The 27,672-nt window shown below is 44.5% G+C and overlaps 1 protein-coding gene across 9 annotated transcripts; it reads right to left on the bottom strand.

The window, feature by feature from the left end:
- Nucleotides 1-249: 249 nt before the first annotated feature.
- On the bottom strand, nt 250-26,027 carry LOC139326308 (RNA-binding protein EWS-like). Of its 9 annotated transcripts, none has more exons than XM_070956474.1 (18): nt 25,828-26,027; nt 22,491-22,527; nt 22,250-22,301; nt 19,991-20,117; nt 16,965-17,151; nt 15,538-15,702; nt 13,607-13,818; nt 12,194-12,377; nt 9,164-9,201; nt 8,454-8,486; nt 7,378-7,496; nt 6,863-6,992; nt 4,959-5,081; nt 4,699-4,864; nt 3,684-3,781; nt 3,542-3,604; nt 576-828; nt 250-481 (listed from the first exon to the last, which is right to left on the bottom strand). In XM_070956474.1, exons 1-18 carry the CDS (start codon nt 25,838-25,840, stop codon nt 442-444), a joined length of 2,040 nt encoding a protein of 679 aa, XP_070812575.1. In that variant the 5' UTR covers nt 25,841-26,027; the 3' UTR covers nt 250-441. The 9 variants fall into 9 exon arrangements, with proteins under 9 accessions (XP_070812575.1, XP_070812577.1, XP_070812576.1 ...); XM_070956476.1 differs by having other exon boundaries at nt 9,164-9,198; XM_070956475.1 differs by having other exon boundaries at nt 19,991-20,114.
- Nucleotides 26,028-27,672: the final 1,645 nt, after the last annotated feature.

The following is a 27,672-nucleotide window of genomic DNA, read 5'->3' as shown; positions in this document are numbered from 1 at the left end:
TTGGAAGTTTATTTTTTTAAAAAAAGGAAAAACATCACAACCACGAACATCGTTTACATTAAATTTCCATCCTCCTGACTTCCAAAGACAATTTTACCGGGCAAGCTCACGACAAAGTTGCTTTAAAAAAAGGAAAGGAAAAAATAAAAATAAAAATGAGTTTTTAGTTAAACAGCCATGTTTTTTTGTTGTTGTTGTTGTGGTTTTTTTTTTCTTAAAGGGAAAAGAATAAAGAATAACTCGGCACGCTACCATTTAACTTTTGTTTTAATGTTTCTCCACAAACGGTGAAAAATACTAAGTACAGACAAGGAATCATCATAATGTTGGAGCCAACATTATAAATATGGAATTATAAATTTAAAACATTTTCTGGTTTAAAAAATAAATCTGGTAGTAAATGCAGTCCAGCAGGAAAAAAAGAAGGGAAGCCACTGGCCGCTAATAGGGCCGGTCTCTGCGGTCCTGACGGTGCTCCCCCCTAGGAAAAAGAGAAGGAATCGGATCAGAATGGAAGAAGCTCCCCAAATCCCACCTCCTTTCCTTCTCCGCCAATCCCAATTTCCTGGACCTACTTGTCCATCTTCCCTGGTCCTCCGCGCCTGCTGCCTCGGCCTCCTAGCTGCTCCATTAGAGGTCCAGGCGGGCCCCCGGGGCCTCCTCGCCGGCCCCCTCCAAAGCCCCCTCGGTCCATGCCACGGCCTCCTCGGAACCCGCCTCGGTCTCCCCCACGGCCTCCGCGAAACATCCCTCCGGGGCCGCCGCGGTCCATCAAGCCTCCTCGGCCTCCTCTCATGCCGCTGGGGCCGCCCCTGCCGCGATCACCACCTAAGAGCAGGAAAGACAGGGGTGCTCAAGACGAGGCAAGCCCCGCCCACCGAGGCAGGCGGCATTCAAGATGGCCGTCTCGGAAGCACCCACGGCGGGCTCGGTTACCTGCGGCACACACCGGGCCGAGCCACTCGGGAAACCGTGGAAAACGCGGATGCGTCTTTAATCGCCCGAGTGTGTTCCCCACTTCCCCTCCCCCAAAACAGGATCCGTCCGTCCCTCTTATCAACGGGACAAGGGTGGGTGTGGACACAGCAGCAAGCAAAGGCCCAAGCACCCCAGTTTCCTATACGGTTTCCTCTCTCACGCTTTCGCTACATCCAAAGAGAAGAGTCAACCCAAATTTGGCCGCAGTCGCCCCTTTTAAGCTACGCCAAGAGGTTGTAAGGAGGGGCTTCCGGCGAGGACATTAAAGCCAGAAAGGAGAGGGGAGTTGTGCGGTGTATTTGGCGCACTGAGATTGCAAATCGGGCCATCGGGTTTTCCTAATACACCTTGAATATAAAACAGTTTTTCAAACGAGGGAATTTTGGGGGCTGGAAGTCTACGCCTCTCAAAAGTTGCCCGGTTGGAAAAGCGCTGTTCTAAAATAAGGCAAATTTTTGTTTTTAACAGGAGGTGCAGACCGTAGTCTGCAGAGCCTCAAAAGAGAAGTCAGCAGGCGGCAGAGTTTATGGCATCCTCTGACGTGGTAGAGATCCTTATTTCCAGGGCAAGGAGGACAGTTTTGTTGACTCGTCCAGGGAGAAAGAAACTGGTGCAGTAGGCATTTTCATCGGAGTGGAGATTTATTTTGGGAGATGGGGAGGGCCGCTTCATACACAGGGATGTGGGCGAAGGCCGCAACGGAGGGCATGTGACATGCAGGCCGAGCCAGGGGGTTTTGCCCGTTATGTGGGACTGGGGCAGATTGAAGGAGCAAGCATCGAAGGACCGAAATAAGTCTTGGCATCACCACCATGCTATTCAAGAGATCTTGCAAAGGTCAAAATATCTAGTATTTAAGACATCAGTTACTTGAAATAAACCGACGTCCGGTTATCTTCTGGGCCTTTTTAAGCCTAACATTTAAAGAGAGTTCGGAGGCAAGTTGGGGCTGACCCCCGAGGGCTTGGGAGTGACCGAAGTGGGAGGGGGAGAACAAAACAGGTGATTCGGTCGAGACAGACTGTGCCCAGCACCCAACTGACTTGCCTTCCCCAAGGAATCTTAAAATCTTTCTCACTGAAGAGTGAGAAAACCTGGAGAGCCAGGCAAAGTTTGCCAGAAAGCAAAAACAGGGCAGTGAAAAAAAAAAAGGATTTAAAAATATCCTTTTAATTCCTTCAGCCCTAACGGGGCCTTTGTAAGCAGCTTGCAAGGACTGGGAAACGCGATGGGAACAGCATGTGGGCTGCCCAGAGCCCGTCCGGGGGGGTCACTGCCGCAAAACGGGGCTACCGTCATTGGGACTGGAACTTCCCTTGCTAAGCAAGGTGCTGTTAAGTGCATTTGTGCCTCAATGACGACCTCTTTAGGCCACTTAGTTGTGTTAAGTGAATCACTGCACATGGTCATTAAGCTTCCCTTGTAGGTTTCTCGCCTACTGGAAAGATCACAAACGGTAATCTTATGACCCCCGACACCCCCCCCCTCCCAAGGAAGAAGCTGCAACCATCGCAAATCAGTTCGGTTGCCAAGGCCCCCCGGATATAATCGTGTGACTGCAAGGAAGATTACAAAACAGTTGTGTTTTAGTCTGGCTGAGGAATTCTGGGAGTTGAAGTCCCACAAGTTGGCCGGGTTTGGAGACACCCCCCCCCCCCGCAATCAGCGGTGGTGGCGCAGGGGTTAAGAGTGCAGTACTGCAAGCTACTTTTGCGGACCGCCAGGAGTTTAATCCTGACCAGGTCAAGGGTGTCTCAAGCCTTCCGTCCTTCTGAGGTCGCTAAAATGAGGAGACCCAGATGGTTGGGGGGGGCCCCCAAGAGGCTGACTCTGTAAACCTCTTAAGAGAGGGCTGCGAAGCGGTCTATGAATCTAAGTGCTATTGCTATAAGGCAGGGGTGCCAAACTTGATTTCGTTGAGGGCCGCATCAAGATTCTGTTTGGCCTGGAGGGGGGGTTGGGCATGGCCAGCATGATGTCACTTGTGTTGTGGGGGGGCTCCTGTGATGGCCCAAGTGCTCTGCCAGTGAAAACAGGCTCTGAAACTTTTGTTTTCGGCTGGGTCAGCCTCCTGCAACCCTCTGCCAGGGAAAACGGAGCCAGGGGGCGCACAGCCCTCACAAGCTCAATTTTCGCTGGCAGAGGCACCACGGGCTGGTCCTTCGGTGTTTCCAGGGCAGCCCCACAGGTCAGATCTAAGCAACCCGTAGGCCAGATCAGGCTCCCAAGCCTTGAGTTCGACACCCTGCTATAAGGGATCTTAAATCGTCGGAAGCCACAGATACAAGTGCCTTGTATCGACATACAGGAAATGGGAAGCCACTGAGGTTACTAAGGGCCCCATAGAACCTGGGGTAGCTCTTGCGGAAGAAACACACACCCCCTTCCCCAAAATATCAAAGCAGCTTCCTCTCTACCTGGGCTCCTGTCCGAGCATGCGCCCACGGGCCATGCTTCCAACTGCCTACCTACTGTCCCTAACGCTGCGTGGAACCAACTCCTCCTTGGAAGCGTTTTATACACAAACGAAGGAAAAAGATACCACCTGTATAAGTACCCTTACCACTATTGGTCCCGTATATGAGCCCTCTAAGTGGCAGCGGCTTTCCAAGCAAGAATCCAGGACCTTGTGAATATCACATAAGCAGAGATCAGTGTCAAAATAGTCCGACTCCCACCCCAGCTCACAGACAGTAGGGGCATACCTGGAGGCGGGAAAGGTGGCGGGAGGAAGCCTTCGGGCTTCGGAGCCTTGCACTGGTTGCATTCTGTTCTCCAAGCAAAGTTCTGGTTTCCGCAGCCCCTAGAAAGGACCAGGGTTCCATTAGGAGGGGGTGGGGTGGGGTGGGGTGGGGGAGAGAAACTGGCCTGATCCACACAACCAAAGCCCCCGTACGCACGCTCTCAGGCAAGAGCAAAGGATGAGCAGGGCCTCCCCCCTCATCTTTGCAAGGGGGGCCGCTGCAGAGAATGTACAACATCCGTGGATTTTTCTAGGAAAGCAGGAGGGCGGCTAGGAACTTGGGCAGGTAAAGGCAGATGAAAATGAATGACAGGTAGTCCTCGACTTAAAAAGGCCGCAAATTGAGCTCAACAATTTCTGTGGTTAAGGGAGACATCCATTACGTGTAATTTTGAGCCCTTTTCCCCCTGACTTTTCTCGCCGCCGTTTAGGTGACTCGTTGCAGGTTTTTAAATTAGTTAAAACATGGTCCGTTAAGTGGAACCGGCTTCCTCATAGTGTCAGGCTTCGGTGCTATCTTAAATAAACTTCATTCTCAAACGCAAAGTCTCTAATGAATCACTTTTATTTTATTTTATTACTTTTGTCTGTCGGAAAAGGGGATCGCGCAGGACAGTGCGACCGTCAGAAATACGAATCGGTTGCCAAGGAGGTGAATTTCGATCCCGTGACTGTGGGGATGCTGCAATGGATGTTAAGTGGGGAAAAAAAACTGGTCTTTTTTTCCCCCAGTGCTGTCGTAACTTCAGACGGTCACTAAACGAACTGCTGTTAAGTCGAGGACTACTTGTATATTTTGCCCAGGTGGGCAGAGGCACTCAAAATGTGGGCGGAAAAAACATACCACATAGGGATCAATAATCCTGAAAAGGGGGAGGGGGGGTGTTTCCTGATTTTATTCTCGGCCCTTTTCAACAGGGAAGCCCCATAGAGGGATGCGACTGTGTTAGGGAGGAAAGAACCAACATGTGACTTACGGATTCGGGCACTGCCAGTCTCCAGCTCGGTGCTGGACATTTCCACCACCCGAAGGGTTTCCTCGGGATCCTCGGGGCCCTCTCGGAGCAAAGCCACCGCCCCGGTCACCACCTCGGCTGCCCATACGGCCCATTGGTCCACCGGGGCCACCAGGGCCTCCTGGACCTGAAAAGACAACAGAAGGTGAGTCCAAGGACACTCCACCTCCCCGGCGGAGCATTACCTGCCGCTTTGTGTTTGCCCGGTGCCCCAAAGTTACCTCCACGGAGGGGAGGAGGCATGCCTCGAGGTTCCCGGGGCAGCATGCCTCCTCGCATGCTGTTCAGAGGCAGCTTCTTCCGAGCCATGGAGACCTTCAGTTTGCTGCCTTGGAACTCCTTCCCTGAAACGAAGAAGAAATCGTTCACTTGGGTCATCAAAGCTGCGCCTGAGGGGCTCGTAACACGGCTGGCCGGTGGAGGACGGAGGAGCTAGTCAAATTTAAGGCAGGTTTGTCTTGCCATGGATAAGTCTGCATTACTATAAATCTTCTCATCGTTCCCATCACCCATCTCCTCCCACTTATGACTGTGACCTTGTTTAGGGTATCCTTTCGATTTATATTGATATTGTTTCCAGACTGCTTATTTGTTCCCTATGACTATCATTAAGTGCTGTACCTTATGATTCTTGACGAATGTATCTTATCTTTAATGTAAACTGAGACTTTATGCACCAAAGACAAATTCCTTGTGTGTCCAATCACACTTGGCCAATAAAGAATTCTATTCTTCTATTCTATTCTATTCTATTCTATTCTATTCTATTCTATTCTATTCTATTCTATTCTATTATTCCCATTTCCATCCTATCCTATCCTATCCTATCCTATCCTATCCTATCCTATCCTAAATTCTTATTCTATTCTATTCCTATTTCCATTTCCATCCTATCCTATCCTATCCTATCCTATCCTATCCTATCCTATCCTATCCTATCCTATCCTATCCTATCCTAAATTCTTATTCTATTCTATTCCTATTTCCATTTCCATTTCCATCCTATCCTATCCTAAATTCTTATTCTATTCTATTCTATTCTATTCTATTCTATTCTATTCTATTCCTATTTCCATTTCCATTTCCATTTCTATCCTATTCTATCCTAAATTCTTATTCTTATTCTATTCTATTCTATTCTATTCTATTCTATTCTATTCTATTCTATTCTATTCTATTATTCTATTATTCTATTCTATTCTATTCTATTCTATTCTATTCTATTCTATTCTATTCTATTCTTCTATTCTATTCTATTCTATTCTATGGTGGCGCAGTGGTTAAGAGCGCAGGGCTGCAGGCTACTTCTGCTGGCAATTCGAATCTCACCGACTCAAGATTGACTCAGCTTGCCATCCTTCTGAGGTTAGTAAAATGAGGACCCAGATTGTTGGGGGCAAGAGGCTGACTCTGTAAAACCGCTTAGAGAGGGCTGTGAAGCGGTATATAAGTCTAAATGCTAAGGAGGAGGAATGGGGAACAGGGGCTGGACTCGGTTCCCCAACCCAGTATTTCTCAGCCTGGGTGAAGTTCTGAGGATGGCTTGGGGGGTGGGGGTGGGGAGAAAATTCTGGGAGTTGAAGTGCACACACAGCTGGAAGCTACTGAGGTTGAAAAAAGCATAATGGGTGGGAAGGAAGGACCACCAACCAGCCGAAGCTGCAACATTCATGCAAGGCTCATCTAAAGAGCATTGGAGGGGATCTGTAAAATGTCTGAATTGGCAAGAGCTGTCCCGTGTCTTCCTCAATTGAGAAAAAAACAGGGAAAGGAAGGGTCCCTCCACTTAGCTGTCCCAGGCCAGAAGTTTCCAATCCTTCCCCAAGTTGGAAGAAAGCACTATTAGATTTGGCAAAGCTAAACCCAACAAGAGAGGGGCAGGCAGCTCCCAACAGCAGTAGCCATTTCTGAGGCTTCAGCAGACCTCTATACTACCTTCCTCTCTCTCTGAGGCAAAACAGCCTTTTGGTCAAGGTTGAATTGTTCACACTGCCCGTTTGCAGAAATCAAAGCATAACCCAAGTCTTGCTTTGACCGTCCCTTCCTTAAGCTGAATTTCTGCAAACTCCCGATTCAACCCTTCGGAGTGAGTGACAGGCAACGTTTGTGTTGTAACTAAACTCACCATCGAGCCACTCTACGGCTGCTTTGGCGGTGGGTGGGTCGTCATAGCAGACAGTTGCATCTCCTTTGGGCTTCCCGGTATCTTTGTCAAGATAGATTGTGATCATGGGTTGTCCAGTTCTTTTGTTCATCTGGGGAATGAGGGAGGGAGGGAGGGGAAGGATGACAGAAAAGAACGTTTTCACAGCGCTGAAAGTTTAAGTTGCAAATTAAGGACAACGGAATGTCAGGGGGGTGCGGGAGACTGTAATTTGAAACCCATTGAGCTCCACAGTTTGCCTATCTCTATGTAGCACATCACCACAAGCTCCAATTTTTAAGCAAAAGGTCCAGAAACAGGCATTTATGGGAGCCAAACCTGCCTTTCCTTCCTACATATATACATATGTATGTGTGTGTGTGTGTGTGTGTTATATATATAGTATATATATACATACACATATATTATGGGTCACAATGTTCACTGTGTTTCAAACTTTTTAATAGACACTGTTCGGGATCAGATTTGACATTCACCTTAACAATGCCACACTGTTTGAAGAAGTCAGTCAGATCCTCTAGAGTCACATTGTCAGTCAGGCCCTGTACGTACACGGAACTGTTATCAAGGTCATCATCCAAGTCTAGAGGTGGGCCTGTAAACACAAATCACGGGTCAGCCCAAACATCTACGTCATCATGTCTTCAGAATGACTGTATGCTACTTCCTGCTTTTCCAAGGGCCTGTTCCCGGGCAACCCTATCCATCAATTTTTAAGCCCAGGGTTACTGTATTAAAGTTGCTACTCTGATTTATAGGACCCAAGGATATGGATCTACCTACCTACCATCTAATCATCTATCTTCTACCTACCTATCTATACCTACCATCTATCTTCTATTTATCAATCATCTATCTTCTATCATCTATCTACCTATCTATACCTACCATCTATCTTCTATTTATCAATCATCTATCTAATCATCTATCTATACCTACCATCTATCTTCTATTTATCAATCATCCATCTATCTATCTATCTATCTATCTATCTATCTATCTATCTATCTATCTATCTATCATCTATCTCCTATCCATCCATCCATCCTTTTATCATCTATCATCTATCTATCCATCCATCTTTTATCATCTATCTATCTATCTATCTATCTATCTATCTATCTATCATCTATCTATCTATCTATCTATCTATCTATCTATCTATCTATCTATCTATCATCTCTCTCTCTCAAAATAGCAAGGCTGCTTAATCTAACTTCAGCCAGCAGAGTGAAGTCAAGTGCAAGTAAACATACAGAGAGAGAGAGGGGGGGGGAGAGAGGGAGAGAGAGAGCTGGAATTTTGTGCTGGCCTGCTTTCTGGCACGGATTGGTGCACTGGAAGCCCTGCACTAAAAGAGACCCAACGGCTGATCTGCCCATTTTGGGCTTCAAGAAAGAGTTTTCCCCTCATTTGTCCAAATGCTGCCTTCTCCTTTCAGCAAAAGACGAATGGATGCAGATGGGAGAGGTTTAAGGCTGCTTTGCGGAAGGTAACCCAACGATGATAGAGGAACCTCTTTAACATTTTAAGCAGCGACTTCCAAGTTTACCTAAATCGAGATCTGCCACGTCATCCATGTGTCCTGTCGTCCGGAAGGGGGGAAAAAGAAACCACAGAAGCCATCGTTAGTACCTGCCCCGCGAGCTCGGCTACCCAACAAAACACACAACTACCTATTTACAACCGCGATTAGATGGCGTGGGTTAAAACTCGAATTGACCGCACTGCAAAAACAAAAAAACAAAAAAACCATTTTGCAATGCAACACCCTTTATGCTTTTTTGTTTGCGGCTTGCAAGTTTTAGCAGCCTTCTAAAACCATCACCTGGTATTATTACACACACGGTGGCTGAAGGGGGATGGGGGTGGGGTGGGGCTTTTTCTTGGGTCAAATCAGTGTTGCCAAGTTTTACCAAGATTTACTACTTATTAAAACGCCAAAGCCTCTGAAAAAAGTGATTTCCTTCCCCAATTAGTTTCTCTCAACACCTCATCAACCCTTCATATTTTTTTTTAAACACCCTTTTGTTCTGTCACCGTAGGTTAAAACCTTCTAAAAGACCCATGAAGGCATTGCCGGCAGTACCCATTAAAAGTTCTGTTGCATAGGGCATTTTTCACCATTTAGGAAGCTAACAAATTTAAATTTATGTTATTATTATTATTTTATTATTTTAATTTTTTTTTTCTGGCTGCATATTTTTTTATTTAAATTTTTTTTTTAAAACACGATCCCATTGTAATTGCTCAAAAACTTACCACCAGGCTTACTGAAGCCACCTCGCTCTCCAGCGCTGCTGGGGGGATAAACGAAGAAATGAAGGCCTTCCCTTTAAAAAAGCCAGTCCCGCTTGGAGCCTCTGGGGCTCACTGGGAGAAGGGCACTGGCTAACATATCCAAAACATTGCATCTGTCTGTCTGTCTGTCTCTGTCATCTCGTCACTAGGCCTTTCTTCAGGGCAGCTTGTTCAAATCTCCTTTACACACGTAACGTACACCTTTGGTTTGGTCTGGGGCTGGATATACCACATTTGAGCAGTGGGACTGTTCCACGGCTAATGACGTTAACCATGCAATACTTGGCTTACCGGTAGGAACCGGAAACGATGGGGGGGAAATCTTTTTCCATTCTTTTTTTGTTTTGTTTTGGTTTTTTTTAAAAAAATAATACTTGCATACAGGCACATTGGGCATTAGCCCCTCTTGTCAACTCCCTCCTTGTTTTGCGAACGTAAAGTTGCATCCTCAGCCTCTTGCAAGAAGGAGAATCATCCAAAATTCCTGGATGGGGAAACCTTTTAACATTAACAGTTGAAAAAGAAAAGGAAAGGGAAAACAACAAACAAAAAAAAAGACAGCAAACCCTAGAATACAATGCAGTTGACAAGTCATTAAACCATACATTCAGGTCTCTACTGGATTTAACAGTCTCTGTGAAAGGAGGTCTTACAGAATTACACCATATTCTGAGGTCTCAGGATGCAACTTTGCGTATCGCAACTCCACGAAGATCCGTATCTGTGTTTTTAACGCAGGGCATTAGAATCATGAAATACAATTTGTGGGCAAATAAGAGCCTCATTTATGGGGTGATGATGATGAGTTTTAAAAGGACAAGAATGTGAATTTAAGAAAAAAGGAGGGAGAAGAACAGTTAACGGTGAGCAAGTATTGCATCATTAACCCATAAAAGATTTAATAAACACAATTCCAAGCTGATGCATGCAGCTTTCCTTCGTTCCCAAAGTACACACCATATATGTAATCCTTCCCTTTTTAACAGATGTTTTACACTTTTAATTTTACACAATTCTAAAGTTATCACACCTCCCCTCTAAGTAACATGAAATACTATATGCAGTTACCAAAGTTACAGAAGGTTTCCATTTATACAATTGTACACATTTGGTTTAAAAATATTCTAGGTATATATATATATATATATTTTTTTCCTCTCCATATGGACACCGTGTCTAGTCCCACTTTTCATTATGCTGCCGGCTGAGTACTGAATACGGGTACTTTTTAAGTACTGAAGTGTATACAAGGATCTCACTTTGTAACCTGTAGCATATAAATGCGACAAAGCATGTTAAAAAGTTTCCATGTTTAACAGCCAGTGAAAATATAAAAATACTGAGGCAGTGAAAAAAAAAGGGCATCATGTTAAGAACATCGGGCTCCTTACCTTGCAGGATAGAGACTGAAATGCATCACCACACCGGGAGCGAGGGACCCCGCACCAACCCTGGGGCTGACATCACCGGGCCAGCTTTGAGGTGCGGTTTTCCTACTGCCAATAACAAGGGCAACCCCCTCCCTTTCCAATTTTCAATTTTAAAGTGGCATTTTGGGCACCTGAATGAACCTGAAGACACTGGGATGCCCTGTGGTTAAAAAAGGCTAGAGGTGAGTTTGAGATTTAAAAGAAAAGGGGGAGGGGGGGGAAGGGGAGGAGAGAGATGTGGTGATGGCCATTTCAAGTGTCTACGTCTTACTTTTAAAACACATCTAGGAACACCCAACAAATGAAATCGTTTACATATAAAAACTATGGAGCCCTTTTCCATTCAAGCCAATCCAAAAAGGTTATTTTTCTTCAGCGGGGTTAAGGGGTCATTAAACGAGCTGGTTTTGAAGTCATAAAAATCAAGCGATTGACTGAGCAATATAAAGATTTCAAACCATTTGGACTTGTCGGTGCTTCAACTATGCAGAGGGGCGCTTTGGTTTATGCGCGTTATCAGACCTAACGGAGCCGGGAAGATGTGTGTCACATTAGGCGTGATAACAACGGGGACCCTTTTCCTTCCCGCCCGCCCGTGGTCCCTTAATTCAATCGGTTTGCCGAGTGGACCCCTCTGCGTAGCGTGGCATACGTGGGTAGAACACACACAGACACACACACAAAAAAAAAACACGGCACCTTCAGTTATCAAAAGACCCTCGATCGACCACCTTGTCTTTTTTTTTTTTTAACCTTAAATCAATCAATCACTCAACGGGGCAACGAGAACGGACGGAAACGAGCTTCCCAAATCAGATCCCGCCATCGCTGGAAATGGCCGGGAACTTGATTTAGGGATACCCGAGAAGCTCCTTTGGGGAGCCGGACTCAAGATCTCTGGGCTTCGTTGGGACCGTTTTAAGGGCATGGCTGGCACGAAGCCTGGCACGAAGGCAATGGCCACGCCAGAGCCATTGTGGGGCTTGAGAAAGTGGCCGAGGCTTCCACGGAGCAGCTCTGCCACTAACTCAAGGAGCTATGGCCGAGAGCAAACAGAGCTAGAACAAGGGAAAGGATTTATACCAAAAAAGCAGTGTTGGGGGGGGGGCACCTTAGTACATATACCTGAAACAGCAAAACAAAAATCAGCCAGGAGGACCAACATGCAGACACCCTTGGAAAAGAGGGGGGTATGTGTGTGTTCGACCCACAGAGGACGTTTCCCCGCCCTCCCCCTCTGTTCCGCGTGGAAGGCAGCTGAAAGTTTCATTAATTTAGACACCCGAATCCCCTCTCGTGACCCTGCTCCCCATCATCGCCGCAGGGAAAATTCATCCTGCGCCTAGTTTTCCCCCTTAAGGAGATTGTTCCATGGATTAATGAGCGGTAACAGCTCCTTGCTATTAATAACAACTCCTCCATAGGAAGAGAGAGAGAAAAAAAAAGAAAAGCCATTTTGCTCTGGCATCTTTCAGCCCTTCTCGCTGCCGCACACCACCACTACAAGGGTTTAAAATCAAATTAACGAGAGGAAGGAAGGAAGAAAAAGGTTTACTCTTACCCCATTCCGCCGCGGCCTCCTCCTCCCCGCCCACCTCTGCTCACGCCTCCACGATCAAATCCCCCTCTGCCCCTGCCCCTGTTTTCAGGGCCGCTCAAGCTCCGGCTTTCTCCTGGGCCAGAAAAGCCTCCAGAGTCTTGGCCATACACACCCATGTTGCTGGGATGGTCTTGGCGGAATGAACCTAAGGAACAATTCACACAGCGTTAAGGACGCGGGCCGCGGGCCCCGGCAAGACCCCCGAGACGGTTGCGGAACGACAGGTTAAGACTCTGCAAACTCTACCGGCTGGCTTGATGCTAAGGCTTGGCAACAATCCCAATTAAAAAAGCACCCCTTTCGCTACTACGGTGTGTAAGTTCGAACTACACGAGAGGCTCCTCTCCAAGGGGCAGAAAACTCCACAGAGAACGGGAAGGGTCTCCCTGGATGGGCGAGACCGAAACCTCTAGCGGAAATCTGACAAGCTTTTTTTACGTTTCTCTATCAGCGATATGGCATGAACAAGCCTAAACAACTGGAACGCTGGATTTAAAAGGCAAGCAAGAAGATTCGCAGTTGGGTCTGGCAGGAGAAGAGAGATCTCTTTTTAAAGAGAGGAACGGAACCGTTCAGAATTCACCGTTAACTGAAATAGTCCTTGACTTACAACAGTTCCGTTTTAATGGCTTAACTCGTTTCGAAGTGATAACGGCGCTGGGGAAAAAAAGCGACAGAAGGCTGCTTTTCGCACTTATGACTGTTTCAGCGTGATCAAAATTTGGAGGAGGCTTGGCAACTGGCATGTACTTATGACGGTTGCAGTGTCCAGGGTGGGGGGTGGGGGGGGTCATGGTTTGCCACTTTTTGATATGCAAAGCCAATACAGAAACCAGATTCACTTAACAACCACCTTACTAACTTAACAACTATTTATTATTTATTTATTAGTTCGATTTATATATGCCACCCTTCTCCGTAGACTCAGGGCGGCTTACAATGCGTTAAGCAATAGCCTTCATACTTTTGTATATACCTGCTTAGTAGGGCTTTCGCCCCCCCACCCCTAAGCGGTGTTCTTTTTTTTATACAAAGTCAGCTTATTGCCCCCACAATCCGGGTCCTCATTTTACCTACCTCGGAAGGATGGAAGGCTGAGTCAACCTTGAGCCTGGTGACATTTGAACTCGCAGTAATTGCAGGCAGCTGGCAGCTAAGTGCTACTTTAACAGCACTTAGTCCACTGCGCCACCAGGCTCCTATGGTAAGGTTGTAAAATGAGGCAATTTTTTTTTACAATTCTCTTGCCTACCTGCGGAAATGTTGGGCTCAACTGTGGTCGTAAGACAAGGACTACTTTTGTATCAGAAATGGGGACCTTGGACTGAAAGGCCGGGGGAGGGGGAGGAGGAGAGAGAGGAGGGGATTACTTACTTGGCTGCCCATAGCTGCTGCTCTGCTGGCTGTACTGGCTTGGTGCCTGGCTGTAAGATCCAGTGGGAGGTGGGTAGCTGGTGGGGGGCTGCTGCCCATAGCTGCTTTGTTGCCCATAGCTACTCTGTTGGCCATAGCCAGTCTGTTGCCCGTAGGTGCTCTGCTGGGAGTAAGTGCTCTGGTCGTAACTACTTGGTTGAGAGGAAGAGTAGCTGAAAAGACATGGCAAAGCACAGGAAAGCAGCTACTGGTTAAAACAGGAGAAAAGTTTTTGAAGGGGACTTAAGAGATGGCCTAGCCCGGGGGTCTGCAACGCACAGCTCTGGAGCCACGTGTGGCTCTTTCATCCCTCTGCTGTGTCTCCCCGTCATTTAAAACATGTGTCACAACTGCCAACGAACGACACCTGCTGGCACATGATTTATTGAGCTTTTCAACCCTTTTTTAAATGTTTTTGTTGCATGCAGAAATAAAAAATTGGTTTTCTCTGCAGCAATTCACTGATTTCATAAACGCAACACGCTATCGTTTTTTTTATACATAGCATAAAGGTAAAAAAAATGATATATGCGGTGTTATCTTCATTTTAGATGTCAAAAGGGTTTTGTGGCTCCCGGTGTTTTCTTTTCTGTGGGAAATGGATCCAAATGGCTCTTTTGAGTGTTTAGCCCAAGCTGTCAGCTGCTCTTCATTAACTGACAGCCTTATCAAAATAATGTCTGAGGCATTTTCATAGCTGAAGGATGTATGTTATTAGCAGTTCGCCGTCAGTGATATGGAGTATTCAAATAATCCCAATCATGGGTCCCCATTACAATCTGCGTAACATTACTCTTTTTTTAAATATTTGTCCTCGCTAAAGATTGATTTTTCTCTAACCGCACCAGCACAGTCCAAAAAGTGAAATGTTCACAAGATTGTCTCCCTTGAAGTTAAAAAGCCAGGGGTGGAATAAAGTTATGATGATGATGATGACTCATCGCAGAGTCAGCCTGAATTTGGCATTTTTATCCACCTATCAAGTTATTTGTATCCTGCCTTTTATTATTTTTACAAGTAAGATGGTGAACATATCCAACACGCTTTCCTTCTATTTTCCCTGCGGCAACAACCCTGTGAGGTAGATTGGACGGAGAGAGAGTGACTGGCCCGAAGTCACCCAAGCTTTCATGGCTAATATGGGATTTAAACTCACGGTCTCCTGCTATCTAATCTGGAATAATAATAATAATAATAATAATAATAATAATAATAATAATAATAATAATAATAATAATAATAATAATTTTATTTCTATACCGCCCTTCTCCCGAAGGACTCAGGGCAGTGTACAGCCTGATTAAAAGCACAAAGACAGACAAAATTTAAAAATAATTAAAATTATTAAATAATTGGCTCAATTATAAAACCCCCCAATTTAAAATCCCACATTTAAAACCAATTAAAATCTTTACATTGATAGCCCGGCCTGGCGGAACAACAAGGTTTTGAGGGCACAGCGAAATACACGGAGACACTTAATTACTAGAGAGAATATGCTTACATCTCCTGAATATTGAAACCCACAATTAGATAGCCTTGGTTATAGCTTGCCCTAATGAAGTGCAATACAACTGAATTGCTTAGGTGTGGGTGGGTGGGGCAGGAGGGGATCGGAGTCTAAAAAGAACCCCTTCGTTATGTTCCACTGTGTTTGTTGTTGGGTTTTTGAACTAGCTGGCTACACAAAACACAGTATCACTATCCAAGACATGATCTGGGATGCCAAGACATTTAAATTTTGGGTCACCAAAGGCCCAGGATAGTATAAACTTCAGAAAGGACATCAGATTCAATGCTTCTTGTTAAAAAGGCCATCCTCCAATCCTAGGACGTTTATCCAGCAGAAACCAAACACGGAGACAGGGAGGACAGGATTTGTGAAGGCTCACCTAGTTGGTGGGTAGGCTGGAGGTGCAGTCACCGGCTGCATTGGGTAACTTCCAGGAACCTGATAACTGTAGTTACTCTGGCCATATCCTAGGCTCGGTTGACTGTAGCCTGTTGAACTAGACTGAGCTTGGGTGGTGTCTGAAGGTTTGCTGCCATCCTGGGGTCTAAATGGGGAAATCAAGAAACAGAAGCGTATTTGATACAAAGCTTTTCAGATGAAGAACTGGCTATCACGTCATGTTAACAAGCTGTAAAAAGAAAAAAAAAGAAAAAGAAACAAGCACTTTCTTCTTACACAATGCAGTTGTTACCTCTTTTTATAATTCTTCAGTTTCAAAGTCTCCTTTTAATATATATATATATATGGAGAGAAAACAAAAATTCTGCAAAACCACCATCCATAAGGCAACAGGTAGTTCTCGGCTTATGACCCCAATGGAGCCAATTTCTGTTGCTAAGCGAGACAGTTATTAAGTGAGTTTTGCCCCATTCTACAACCTCCCTAAGGGACGCGGTGGCTAAGTGGCTAAGATGCTGAGCTTGCCTATCAAAAGGTCGGGAGTTCGAATTCCTAGTGCCGCCTAACGGGGTGAGCTCCCGTGACTTGTCCCAGCTTCTGCCAACCTAGCAGTTCGAAAGCAGGTAAAAAAAATGCAAGTAGAAAAATAGGGACCACCTTTGGTGGGAAGGGAACAGCGTTCCATGTGCCTCTGGCGTTGAGTCATGCCGGCCACATGACCACGGAGACGTCTTCGGACAGCGCTGGCTCTTCGGCTTTGAAACGGAGATGAGCACCGCCCCCTAGAGTCGGGAACGACTAGCATGTATGTGCGAGGGGAACCTTTACCTTTTTTTACAACCTTCCTTGTCTTGGTTGTTAAGTGAATCTGGCTTCCCCATTGACTTTGCTTGCCAGAAGGTTGCAAAAGGGGATTAGGTGACCCTGCAACCGTCATAAATGGGAACCGCTTGCCAAGCGTTTGAATTTTCATCACGTTGACCGTGGGGATGCTGCAATGGTCACAAGTGTGAAAAACGGCCGTAAGTCATTTTGTTCGAACGGCCACGAGGACTACCTGTGCTCTCTCATTCTATGTGTGTGTTGGGAGGGAGGCATGTCTGTAGCTCTTAGTAACTGGCCTTGAACCAAGACAACAATCTTGCCCCAATCACCGAGGCAAAACTATTTTTTTAAAACAAATCCAGAGTACAGATATCTTTCCACCCAACACAAGAGTGAATTTTATACGTGATCTGCTTCACTTTAGGCTTTAATGGAGAAGGGGCAGAGAAGACTGGAGAATAATTCAGGGAAGTAATTCGGGGGAGCATTTGCAATCCAAGGAAAAAAAGCAGAACGGAGGCACGATATGAACTTTAAAAAAAAAAAAAACAACAACACAACACAACCAAATCCGTACTTTACCTCTCAGCTGTAGTACTTGTTGGCTGCTGTCCATAGGTAGGATAAGCTGGCTGAGTGCCGTAAGCAGATGGGGCGGCATAGGAAGCCTGTGTGGTAGTAACAGTGGCAGTTGTGGTGTCATAAGCAGCGGTGCCGTACCCTTGGACGGGCTGGCTGTAAGCCTGAGGGGCAGCTGGGGTGGTATAACCTGGAAAGGAAGCGAAAGTAAAACCGTGGTGCTTCTTGTTATCTGTCAAATTGTATGTGCAGTCCCCGACTTGTGCCCCCCAGAAGTTCTGTTGCTAAGCGAGACGTTTCTTAAGCAACATTCACCCCCTTTTAAAACCTTTTTTTTTTTTGGCCACCATTGTTAAATGAATCCCTGCAAGTGGTTAAGTTAGTGACACGGTTAAGTGAATCTGGCTTCCCTTTTGAGTCTGCTTTTCGGAAGGCCGCAAAAGGTTGCTCGCCTGACTCTGAGACACCACAATTGTCGTAAATCCGAGTCAGTTGCCAAGCAGCTGAATTTTGATCATGTGACCAAGGGGATGCTGCAACGGCCGTTAAGTGTGAAAAACGGTCCTAAGTCACTTAGTCCATTTGTAACGTCACTAAACAAAAGGTTGTTAAGTCGAGGACTACCTGTACAAACATAGATATTATGGCACCTGAAATAACCTTAATCTGAGATCAAGGAAGTCTTAAATTAAAGACCAGAGGATTCCCTAATCAGGATGGACAACCGTCGAGGAATCCGGGGAGCTGAAAACCATTTAGGGGAAGGCCATCCAATGTATAAAAAGGTATTTAAGGCGGTGTATTTTCTCCTACTGCTACCTAACAGACCACAGGGTGATGCTAGTTACTATACAACCCAGCTTTCAAAATCTAATTACTAAAGAATTGCCTTGTGAACTATCACTAGTTTCATTTCAACGTAACCAGCAGAGAAACAATGATATAAACTTTCCTCATTTCCACAATTAAAAGATTTTTTTAAAAAATTGTTCATATTTTATGTGAAAACAAGAGAGAACCATGCAATGTATTACAGTAGAGGAAATGTGCCAGAATGCTGAAAACGAGACAGGAAGTGCTTGCTGAATTCAACCCAAACATGGGACAAAATACAGTGTACAGTTAGTTGCCCAACTGTGGAGAATGGGAGAAGAAAGGTCTCTCAATGGAAGAGCTTCCTTCCTGGAGTTGCAGGATGCTCCATTGCTGGAGGTTTTCAAGAATAGACTGGACAACCATTTGTATCAGAATGGAATAGGGTTTCCTGCCTTGGTGAGTGGGGGGGGGGGGGGGACTAGAACAGGGGTCCCCAACCTCTGGGCCCTGGTCTACTAGTTGTGGGTGCTGCAACACTGGAGGCTTTTAAGAAGAGACTGGACAACCATTTGTCTGTAATGGTTTAGGGTTGGAGTAGAAGACCCCCAAGGTCCCTTCCGACTCTTATTCTGAAGTGCTTCCGTCATAAATTGCATTGTTGAAACTTCTGCCCTCTTTCTCTTTAAAAGCCCTAACCATGATAATGCAGGTTTCGAGCACGAGGGGGGAGGTGGGGGAAACCATGCTACTTAGGAAGGGAGTAGAAGTTTTTTTTCACAGTGTTTTTGCATGCACCGAAATTTCAACGGGTTTCTGCCCATCCTTCAAAGGCAATCTTCTTGCAATATCAACATGAAGCATTCGGATCCCGATTTTTAACCGTGCAAGCAAAGTATTCTACAGAACATTTACGAAACATTGAATGTCGGTAACACATTTTGGAGGAGCGATCAGTCAAATGAAACGTGCAGGGATGTTAACAACTGAAAGATGCCTTATTATGTTGCTCACCCTTTAGGAAACTAGAAAAGCAGAGTTAAGCCAAATGGTCTTTTCCCACAGCTGAGGTTTTTTTTTTTTTTTTTTTTTAAAAACAATAATTTTATCAGCAGCCAGAAAGAACTGATTAATGACCCTTCTTATAGAAACGTGGCCTTTCTAACCGGAGTAGCAAACCGCCAAATGGGCCTTTTTACGACCACGCTGCAGGTTTTTGCTGCCAAGATAAAAAAAAACTCCTAAAAGGTGAACACCATAACGTTTAGACAAAATGGACGGCACTTCCCATGCAAAATTGAGGAGATTCAAACCTGTGCTGGTCCCTTCTACTGTGGAAAGCACGAGACAAAAAGTAGAGGGCATTTCAGCAGAACACGCAAGCCACGCTTTAAGCTAACTTCCTCGAAACGAGAGGAGGGAGAAAAAAAAAAGTTCTAGCGTCTCAGAACACCCAGGAATGTTTCATTCGCAAGGAGCCACTTTTTTTGCTAAGCCTTCAGAAGCGTCTCAATTAGGTGAGGACCAGTAGCCCCAATCTTTCTTGATCAGCCAATTGATCCGCGGCATCGTTCTCTCCCCCATCCCAAATAAATAAATACAGGCAGTCCTCGACTTACGACCACAATCGAGCCCCACATTTTTGTTGCCAAGTGAGACAGTGAAGTAATTTTTTCCCCACCGTTGTTAAGTGAATCACTGCAGTTGTTAAGTTAGTAAAGTGGTTGAGGACTCAGATTGTTCTGACTCTGTAAACCGCTTAGAGAGGGCTATAAAACACTGTAAAGCGGTCTATAAGTCTAAGTGCTGTTGCTATTGACTCAGCCTTCCATCCTTCCGAGGTCGGTAAAACGAGGACCCAGATTGTTGGGGGTGGTGGGCCGATTCTGTAAACCTCTTAAGAGGGGGCTGTGAAGCGAGATCGAAGTCTAAGTGCCATTGCCACTGTTAAGTCAATTAGGCTTCTCATCAGAGAAGACTCATCAGAGAAGACTTCTCTTAGACTTTGCTCATCAGAAGGTCACTAAAGGGATTCATAAGAGCCCTGGACACTGCACCCCATCATAAATATGAGTCAGCTGTCAAGCGTCTGAATTTTGGTCAGGGATATGTTTCAACAGTCATTTTTTTCAGTGCCGTTGTTCAAACAGTCACTAAACAACTGTTGTAAGTCAAGGACTACCAGAACAAGAGTGACTGAAGACAGATGTGCTCACCAGTTGGAGGCTGCCCATAAGAACCCGCATATGCAGTCTGCCCGTAGGTAGCTGTGGTCTGAGCCTGGGTGTAGTTGGCATCCGTGGGTTGCCCATACGTGCCATAGCTTTGCTGTCCGTAGGCCTGCTGGCAACAAGAAACATATTAAAAACTATGCCGCTCAAGAACAGATGTGAGAATCTTACTTTTTTTTTATTGTAATTCGTATGTATGGGCATGTCAGAGGTTACATCATCCCAGTTCCTATTTTGAAACGTCCCCAAGTCAGTCGGAACAACTGAATCATCTCATCTCATCATTGGTATCATTACCAATACCCACGAGACCCGAAGGGAAAAAGAGAAACAGGTATATAGTTGGTGGTCCGAGAAATATTCAGGGCTTCCCCCGTAAGTCCAATTCATTCTCTTTTGCCAGGACGACGTTACAGAGGAAAAATCGATTATGGTGCATTAGCAGATAGTTCAAGTTGATGATTTCGTTTAGCCCAGAACTAACATTTAGCAAAAGTGAAGAGATCTGTTCTTAACTTTTCTCCACCCTAAAATCTCCTCAAATTCTCTCGACTCCGCAGCATAATATTTATGGAGATTCTCAATCATCCAGGTCATGGATGTCCCGAAGTGCTTTTTGCAAAAGACCACTGGACTTTTTTTCTTCCTTTAAAAACATTTTCTTCCTCATCCAAGAAGCTTACTTAAAACTGAAGCAGCTTTTTGGACGAGAAGTAAAATGTTTTCAAAGGAAACCCCAATCCCACCCCACCCCCCCAAAAAAGTCCAGTTGTCTTTTGCAAGAAGCATCTTTGAGATGTCTGCAGTACGCTGTGTTTCTTTAAAATACTTAAGTACTATGCAAAAACATTTCTTTTGCTTGTAAACAGCAATTAAGAGACAAGCCTGTATAAACAACTTTGGTATTTTTATTTTTAACACAATCCGCACATTTTAATGAAGACTCCCAAGAAGCATGTATGGGAATGGAGCTTCAAAGATATAAATGTCTCACTATACAGAGCATAGCATCATCTATTCAGAGGTAGCTAACCCCCTTATTCCTGCCAGGGTTTCAAAGAGGCAAAATGGCAAATATAGGAGAGAGATTAAATGTTACCACTAAGTTTGTTGCTCTTTGGGGGGGTATTTCAGTGAATTTTAGTATCCATAGTTTTCAATGCCATTGTCATTTTTAACTTTTTTTTTTTAAATATTTTGTTAAAACATTTAAAACCTTTTAAATGTTTATTTGTAATCTGGGTAGTCCTCGATTTACGACCACCATGGAGCCTCAAATTTCTGTTGCTAAAGTGAGACACTTTAGTGAATTTTGCCCCATTTTTATGATGCCACAATTGTTTAAGCGAATCACTGCAGCTGTTAAATTAGTAACCCGGTTGTTAAGTGAATCTGGTGGCTTTCCCACTGACTTTGCTTGTCAGAAACCCACGAAAGGGGATCACATGACCCCGGGACGCTGCAACCGTCATAAATATGAGCCAGTTGCCAAGTGTCTGAATTTTGATCACGTGACCGGGGGGGAGGGGGGGAGGATGCTACAACGGTCGTGTGAAAAATGGTCGTAAATCATATTTTTCAGTGCCGTTGTAACTTTGAAAAGTGACTAAGTGAACTGTAGTAAGGACTACCTGTAGCATCACCTATTAGAAACGTATTTAGATATAAAATGTACATTTACATTAAAAACTCCGAAATATACACTCTGCCAAACCTGGGCTTTAGTGCTGCATAGTGTATGTGTTATCAAGGCCACACATGCACCCTTCCTTCCCATTTTCTCCCACAACAGTGACCCTATTAAGTTAGCGGGTCTATATTCCGTGTATCATAAAACCTAATTTCAACAGGAAAGAATCTTTGCAGCTCAGGATTGAACTGTCACAAGTTTGCTTGCAGACGTCTCATTACCCAACTAAGTAACGTCATCAAGCGAATTGGGTAATGAAACATCTGCAAGGAAGCAACCAACCAATCAAACAAACAAACAAACACAAAAGCTGGTTTAAAAAGAACACTTCAATCAGGAGAGATTGAAGTAGCTTTTACACAAAGCTTGCCAACATTTTTCATGGGCTTTTGGCATTTTCTTTCCTAAGACCGCCAATACAAGGGGGTATTTTTGTGAATAGAGACAAGGTAGGCACTTTCCAATTTAACAGCTTGTTTTTTTAATCCTAGAAAATCTGTTAAAGCTTCAAACTGGTCAGAGTTTCTATTGTTATCCTGGTGGTTGCATTTTACCTGGGTAGTCTGTGCATATCCTTGAGTTGGTTGAGCCGCATATGCAGTGTAGCTATAAAAAGAAGAGGAAATATTGGAAGGTTTATAAAACAAAAGAACTTGGTTTAAAAAGCAGCAAAATGCATCGCTTCTCGTGTAAAGCTCTTAATGCAACTTTGCAATGACAAAACTGATACTACTTTAGAACTCTAATCCAAGTTTTTTTTTTTTATGTAACATTACTATATATAGAAAAACTCACCCCTGCTGGGCAGCTGCTTGACTGTAGGTACTATAATCTGCAGATGGTAAGAAGAAAACAAAACCAAGAGTAAGGGGAAAAAAATAACTATAAAACCAACTCTATCTAAAATCTAGTTTTTTCATTTCAGAGTAAAGGTGTTAAGAACTCCTGAGAGAAAAGACCTTGTGCTAATAGTCATCAGAAGATGGACCGATTAAAAAAATTACCATTACACAAGCAAAATGCAATTTATATAATGCAGTCAGACTGTAAATTTTGGTTTTTAATGTGAAGCTAAAATGTTCAATGAACAAAACCAAATTCTACTGTATCTTGGGTAGTCAATTTGGGTGTTGTGTTTAATTTTAATATATGCAGATTGTTTTCTTCCAGATTTTTTTGTAAAGCATGTGCTTGAGAATTGTTATCAATTTTATAATGTTTTGTGGCCATGCGTCTATCCAATATCCTGCCAACTTGCATTCACATAAGCGGTACTTTCTATATGCTTGATTTTGAGAAGGAAGAATGTGATTGTATTTTTCTTCCTATTTGGGGAGAAACTAGCCATGAAAAAAATATGGCCAACAGACTTGGAGGCACATAACCTCCACTATGCCTTTTCTCTACATTTTTGCAACACAGTGAAGCATGAAAATCCAGGATTCTAGATCCAGTTATCTAGATCTGGCACATAAAACGAGCTGGGATTTATAAACCAATTTCAAATCAAGGGTTCAAATTGGGGGGCATTGGTAAAAAAAAATCATATGGGATCAAATAAGATTAAACTTTGTGACAGACTAACATGATTTCCATTCCACAAAGCAACTCTTTTTCACTTAGTTGCAAATACAGTGCCATGACTAGCAAAACAAAAACAAAAACAAAACACACCCCACATCTCTACACATACTATTTTCAAATATTTTTCCTGCTTTATCAGGTAAAATATTTTCTAATCAACAGTAAAATCTGTTTTACTTAAATTTGTTTAATTTGTTTAGCTTTTCATTTTCCATAAGGAATATTATTGTATTTTATGTGGTTTAGCAGCATTCAAAATGGAATCTTTATTTAAAGAATTATAAACTGCTTTTTTGGCATACACTACTAAAATATACATGTGTATAGATGTTCTACCCAGGTAACCTTCACAAGCATCTTATAATTCTTTTACCTGTACAAGCGTAACAGCCAAACCACTTCAAAGTCTCAGTGAGGAAAGAAACTAAACTAATCTTACTCCTTAAGTCTCCAACTGGAATTAACAGACTTTTCAGCTTGATCATAAACCTGCTCACTAATAGGGTGCAGTGGCTTATTTCCAAATGTGCTATTGATCTTGACCTTTTAAAATGCAGAGTTGTGATTGGATTATGCTCTATACACATATATTTGAACTGCCTTTTTTTTATACCCCCAGGACAAATTTCAGAGTAGAAGCCATTATCAGCTGCAGCAAAAGTAAATAATGTTCTGCCACCTTGGAACTTAGCAAATTATACCTTTTAACTTTTCTAAACTAGATGTAAATTGCTACCATTGGTTGCTTGGAGCAACAAAACTGAAAGCATTGCTAAGAATATTTTAAGAACGATGTATTTCCCTGATTAAAAATGAAGTTTCATTTTAACACACGTTTCCTTTAAAGAAATAAAAACTTGGTTGCTGTCTTGTGTTTTAGATACAGCTTTATTGCTTTTCTTGTAAACCGTGTTTAATAATGGAGAATGTAAAACATCGGTCAGCTCCAGCATAAACTGAAAGCAGTAAAATCAAAATCCAATCCTTGTCTAAACCACTTTCACTAACTTTAAAATGCATGGACTTCCACACACACACCCCCATGCTGCCTAGGGGAATTCTGAGAGTTGAATTTCGCACTTCTCAAAGTCGTGAAGCTGGAGTAAAGACAGGCAGCAGCAGAAGAGATTCATGCAGGGAGAAAATATGCAGCAATGTTTACAAGATGAAGATCAAAAGGGCCCAGAAGCAGAGCTGGGAGCAAAGAGGAAGAGCAACAGAAGATAAAATAAAGGGAGGCCATGTAAGAATCTCCAAGAAAGAGCAGAATAATCCCTAAAAAGAGCCAATGAACCAAATTTCAGTTTTTCAATTTGAGAAATAAAAAAAAAAAGGGGGGGGGGTGGACGACCTAAACCAGAGTGTAATTCTAATACAGGTAGTCCTTGACCTATGACAACTGAGCCAAAATTTCTGTTGTTAAGTGAAACACTTAGGTTTTGCCACATTTTACAACCTTGCTTGCCACAGGTGTTGAATCAGTGCAGTTGCTGAGTTAGTAACATGGTTGTTGTAAGTGAACCTGGCTCCTGTAATTGGAGATAACGGTATATATAATTATAAATTATTTGTAATAATTTGCTTGCCAGAAGGTCACAAAAAGGGAACCATCATAAATATGAGAGCCAAGGGTCTGAATTTTGACCAGCGGAAATGCCACCACGGTCGTTAAGTGTGAAAAACGGTCACCAGTCACTCTTGGCAGCGCCACCTCCAACGGTCACTCAATGAACTGTTGTTAAGTCGAGGACTACCTGTAAAATAGAGCGGTGTTTCTCAACCTCAACCTTTTTAAGATGGTAGGACTTTCCAACTCCCAATGCTGGCTGGGGAATTCTGGGAGTTGTAGTCCTACCGCCATCTTAAGTTGCAGCCCTACTGCCTTCTGGGAGTTGTAGTCCTACTGCCGCCTTAAAATGGCTGAGAAACACTGGAAGGGGGGGGAGAAAAAAAAGAGCAGGAAGGCAAAAAAGAGCAAGAAAAGAAAGCAACAGATTTAAAAAAATAGAATCAGAGGAAGGAAGTCTTTAAAAACGGGAAGGAAGGAAGGAAGGAAAGAAGCACAGGAAGGGCGCCAGCAGAGGTTAAAATTTAAAAAAAGCCTGAAAAAATAAAAATAAATAAATAAATAAAAATCAGTCCATTGGAGTCCATTAAAAGAAGAGGTGGGGAAGGAGGGAGGGAGGGAGGGAGAATGGCGCGGCTGTTCCATCCTCCGCCTCTCCTCCCTCCCTCCCTTCCCCCCCCCACCACGTTCAATGGAGCAACTAGGCCCGGTGGCAGCGCTGCGCATGCGCGCCTCGGCCCCACGCCTGCGCACTTCGCCGGCGCCCTCGCCGCCTTTCTCTCTTCCCCTCCCCCACCCCCCCGTCTCAACGGCCGCCCGGCCGACCTTTCCGCTCCCCGTCCGCGCGCTCGGGAGCGGCGGAATTTTCCAGAAGGGGGCCGAGGCCGAGGTTTCTCGTCGCCGCCCGGCGCCTCAAGGCCGCTACGTTTCCTCCCCTCCCCCCCCCCTCACAGACTAGGCCGCAGCCTGTTTTCGCCTCACCCGTCGACGCCATCGCTTCGCTCGCTCCCCTCCGCTGCTGTCGTCGTCGTCGTCGTCGCCGGCGCTGCCTGGTTGTCCCGCTTCGGCGTCGTCAGCGTCGTCTCTCCGCCTCCGCCTCCTTCTTCTTCTTCTTCCTCCCTCCCTCCTCCTCGCTAACGTCCTCCCGGTCTTTCTGCAGCCCGCGACTGCGCAGGCGCGAGCCTTTCTTCCTCCTCCTCCTTTCCTCCCCCTCCCACCTCAGCAAGGGACGCTACCACCGCGCGGCGAAGAGGAGGGGGGGAGCAGACTCCGCGGACGCGCCTTTCCTCCCCAGGAAAGAAAACCAGAGAGGGGCCCCCCCAAAGAAGAGAGAAAGGTAAGACAGAGGAGAAAGGCCGGGCCAAGGCAGCGAGAGAACGAGAATGCGGTTCTTTTTTTCCCCCATCGCTAGGATGTACCACCCCCCCGCGCCAGATGTTAGAATGGTACCGTCCGGGCTCTTCTTAGGGATCCTCGCTCAAGAGGCGGAAGGATGGGAAAACGTGGAGGAATCTGCCAATGGGGTTGAATTGGGATGGAGAGTGGGGGGGGGTGGATGATGGGAGGGGTTGTACTTTGCTCAATTTGTACAAAAGGGAAGGGCAAGGGGGTCGACTACGAAGCACCAAGGTGGTACTTTCCTTGGTGCCTGGCTTGGGATTTTAATTCCCATCAACACCACATTTACAACACTTTGTAAATCCTTAGTAGGACCATAGCTAGGATTCTGCACCCAGTTTTGCTCCCCACATTGCAAAAAAAAAATGTTGATGTTGAGACACTTTGCAAAAAGGAGCCTGGATAGCTCAGCAGACTAAAGCACTGTTATTAACAAGTGCTGCTTGCAATTACTGCAAGTTCGAATCTCCCCAGGCTCAAGGTCGACTCAGCCTTCCATCCTTTCTAAGGTAGGTAAAATGAGGACCCAGTTTGTGGGGGCAATAAGCTGACTTTGTATATAATATACAAAAGGATGAAGGCTATTGCTTAGTGCATTGTAAGCCGCCCTGAGTCTCCAGAGAAGGGCGGCATATAAATCAAATTTTAAAAAAAAGAAAGAGAAAGAGAAGGAAGGAAGGAAGGAAGGAAGGAAGGAAAGAAAGAAAGAAAGAAAGAAAGAAAGAAAGAAAGAAAGAAAGAAAGAAAGAAAGAAAGAAAGAAAGAGAAGCTGACTTTGTATGTAATATACAAAAGGATGAAGGCTATTGCTTAACGCCTTGTAAGCCCCCCTGAGTCTCTGGAGAAGGGCGGCATATAAATCAAATTAAAAAAAAAAGAAAAGAAAGAGAAAGAAGGAAGGAAGGAAGGAAGGAAAGAAAGAAAGAAAGAAAGAAAGAAAGAAAGAAAGAAAGAAAGAAAGAAAGAAAGAAAGAAAGAAAAGCTGACTTTGTATGTAATATACAAAAGGATGAAGGCTATTGCTTAACGCCTTGTAAGCCGCCCTGAGTCTCCGGAGAAGGGCGGCATATAAATCAAATTTTAAAAAAAAGAAAAGAAAGAGAAGGAAGGAAGGAAGGAAGGAAAGAAGGAAAGAAAGAAAGAAAGAAAGAAAGAAAGAAAGAAAGAAAGAAAAAGAAAGAAAGAGAAGCTGACTTTGTATGTAATATACAAAAGGATGAAGGCTATTGCTTAACGCCTTGTAAGCCCCCCTGAGTCTCCGGAGAAGGGCGGCATATAAATCAAATTTTAAAAAAAAAAAAGGTGCAAAGAAGAGCAACTAAGATGATCGAAGGACCTGGAGAGTAAAACCTACGAAGAACGGTTGCAGGAATTGGCTGTGGTTAAGCTAGAGAAAAGAAGGACTCGGGGTGACACGATAGCAGGATT

Source organism: Pituophis catenifer, unplaced genomic scaffold, assembly GCF_029215685.1.
Source record: "Pituophis catenifer annectens isolate HBS135680 unplaced genomic scaffold, rPitCat1.0.hap2 SCAF_38, whole genome shotgun sequence".
Taxonomy (NCBI): domain Eukaryota; kingdom Metazoa; phylum Chordata; class Lepidosauria; order Squamata; family Colubridae; genus Pituophis; species Pituophis catenifer.
This window is presented reverse-complemented; position numbering and strand designations above follow the sequence as displayed.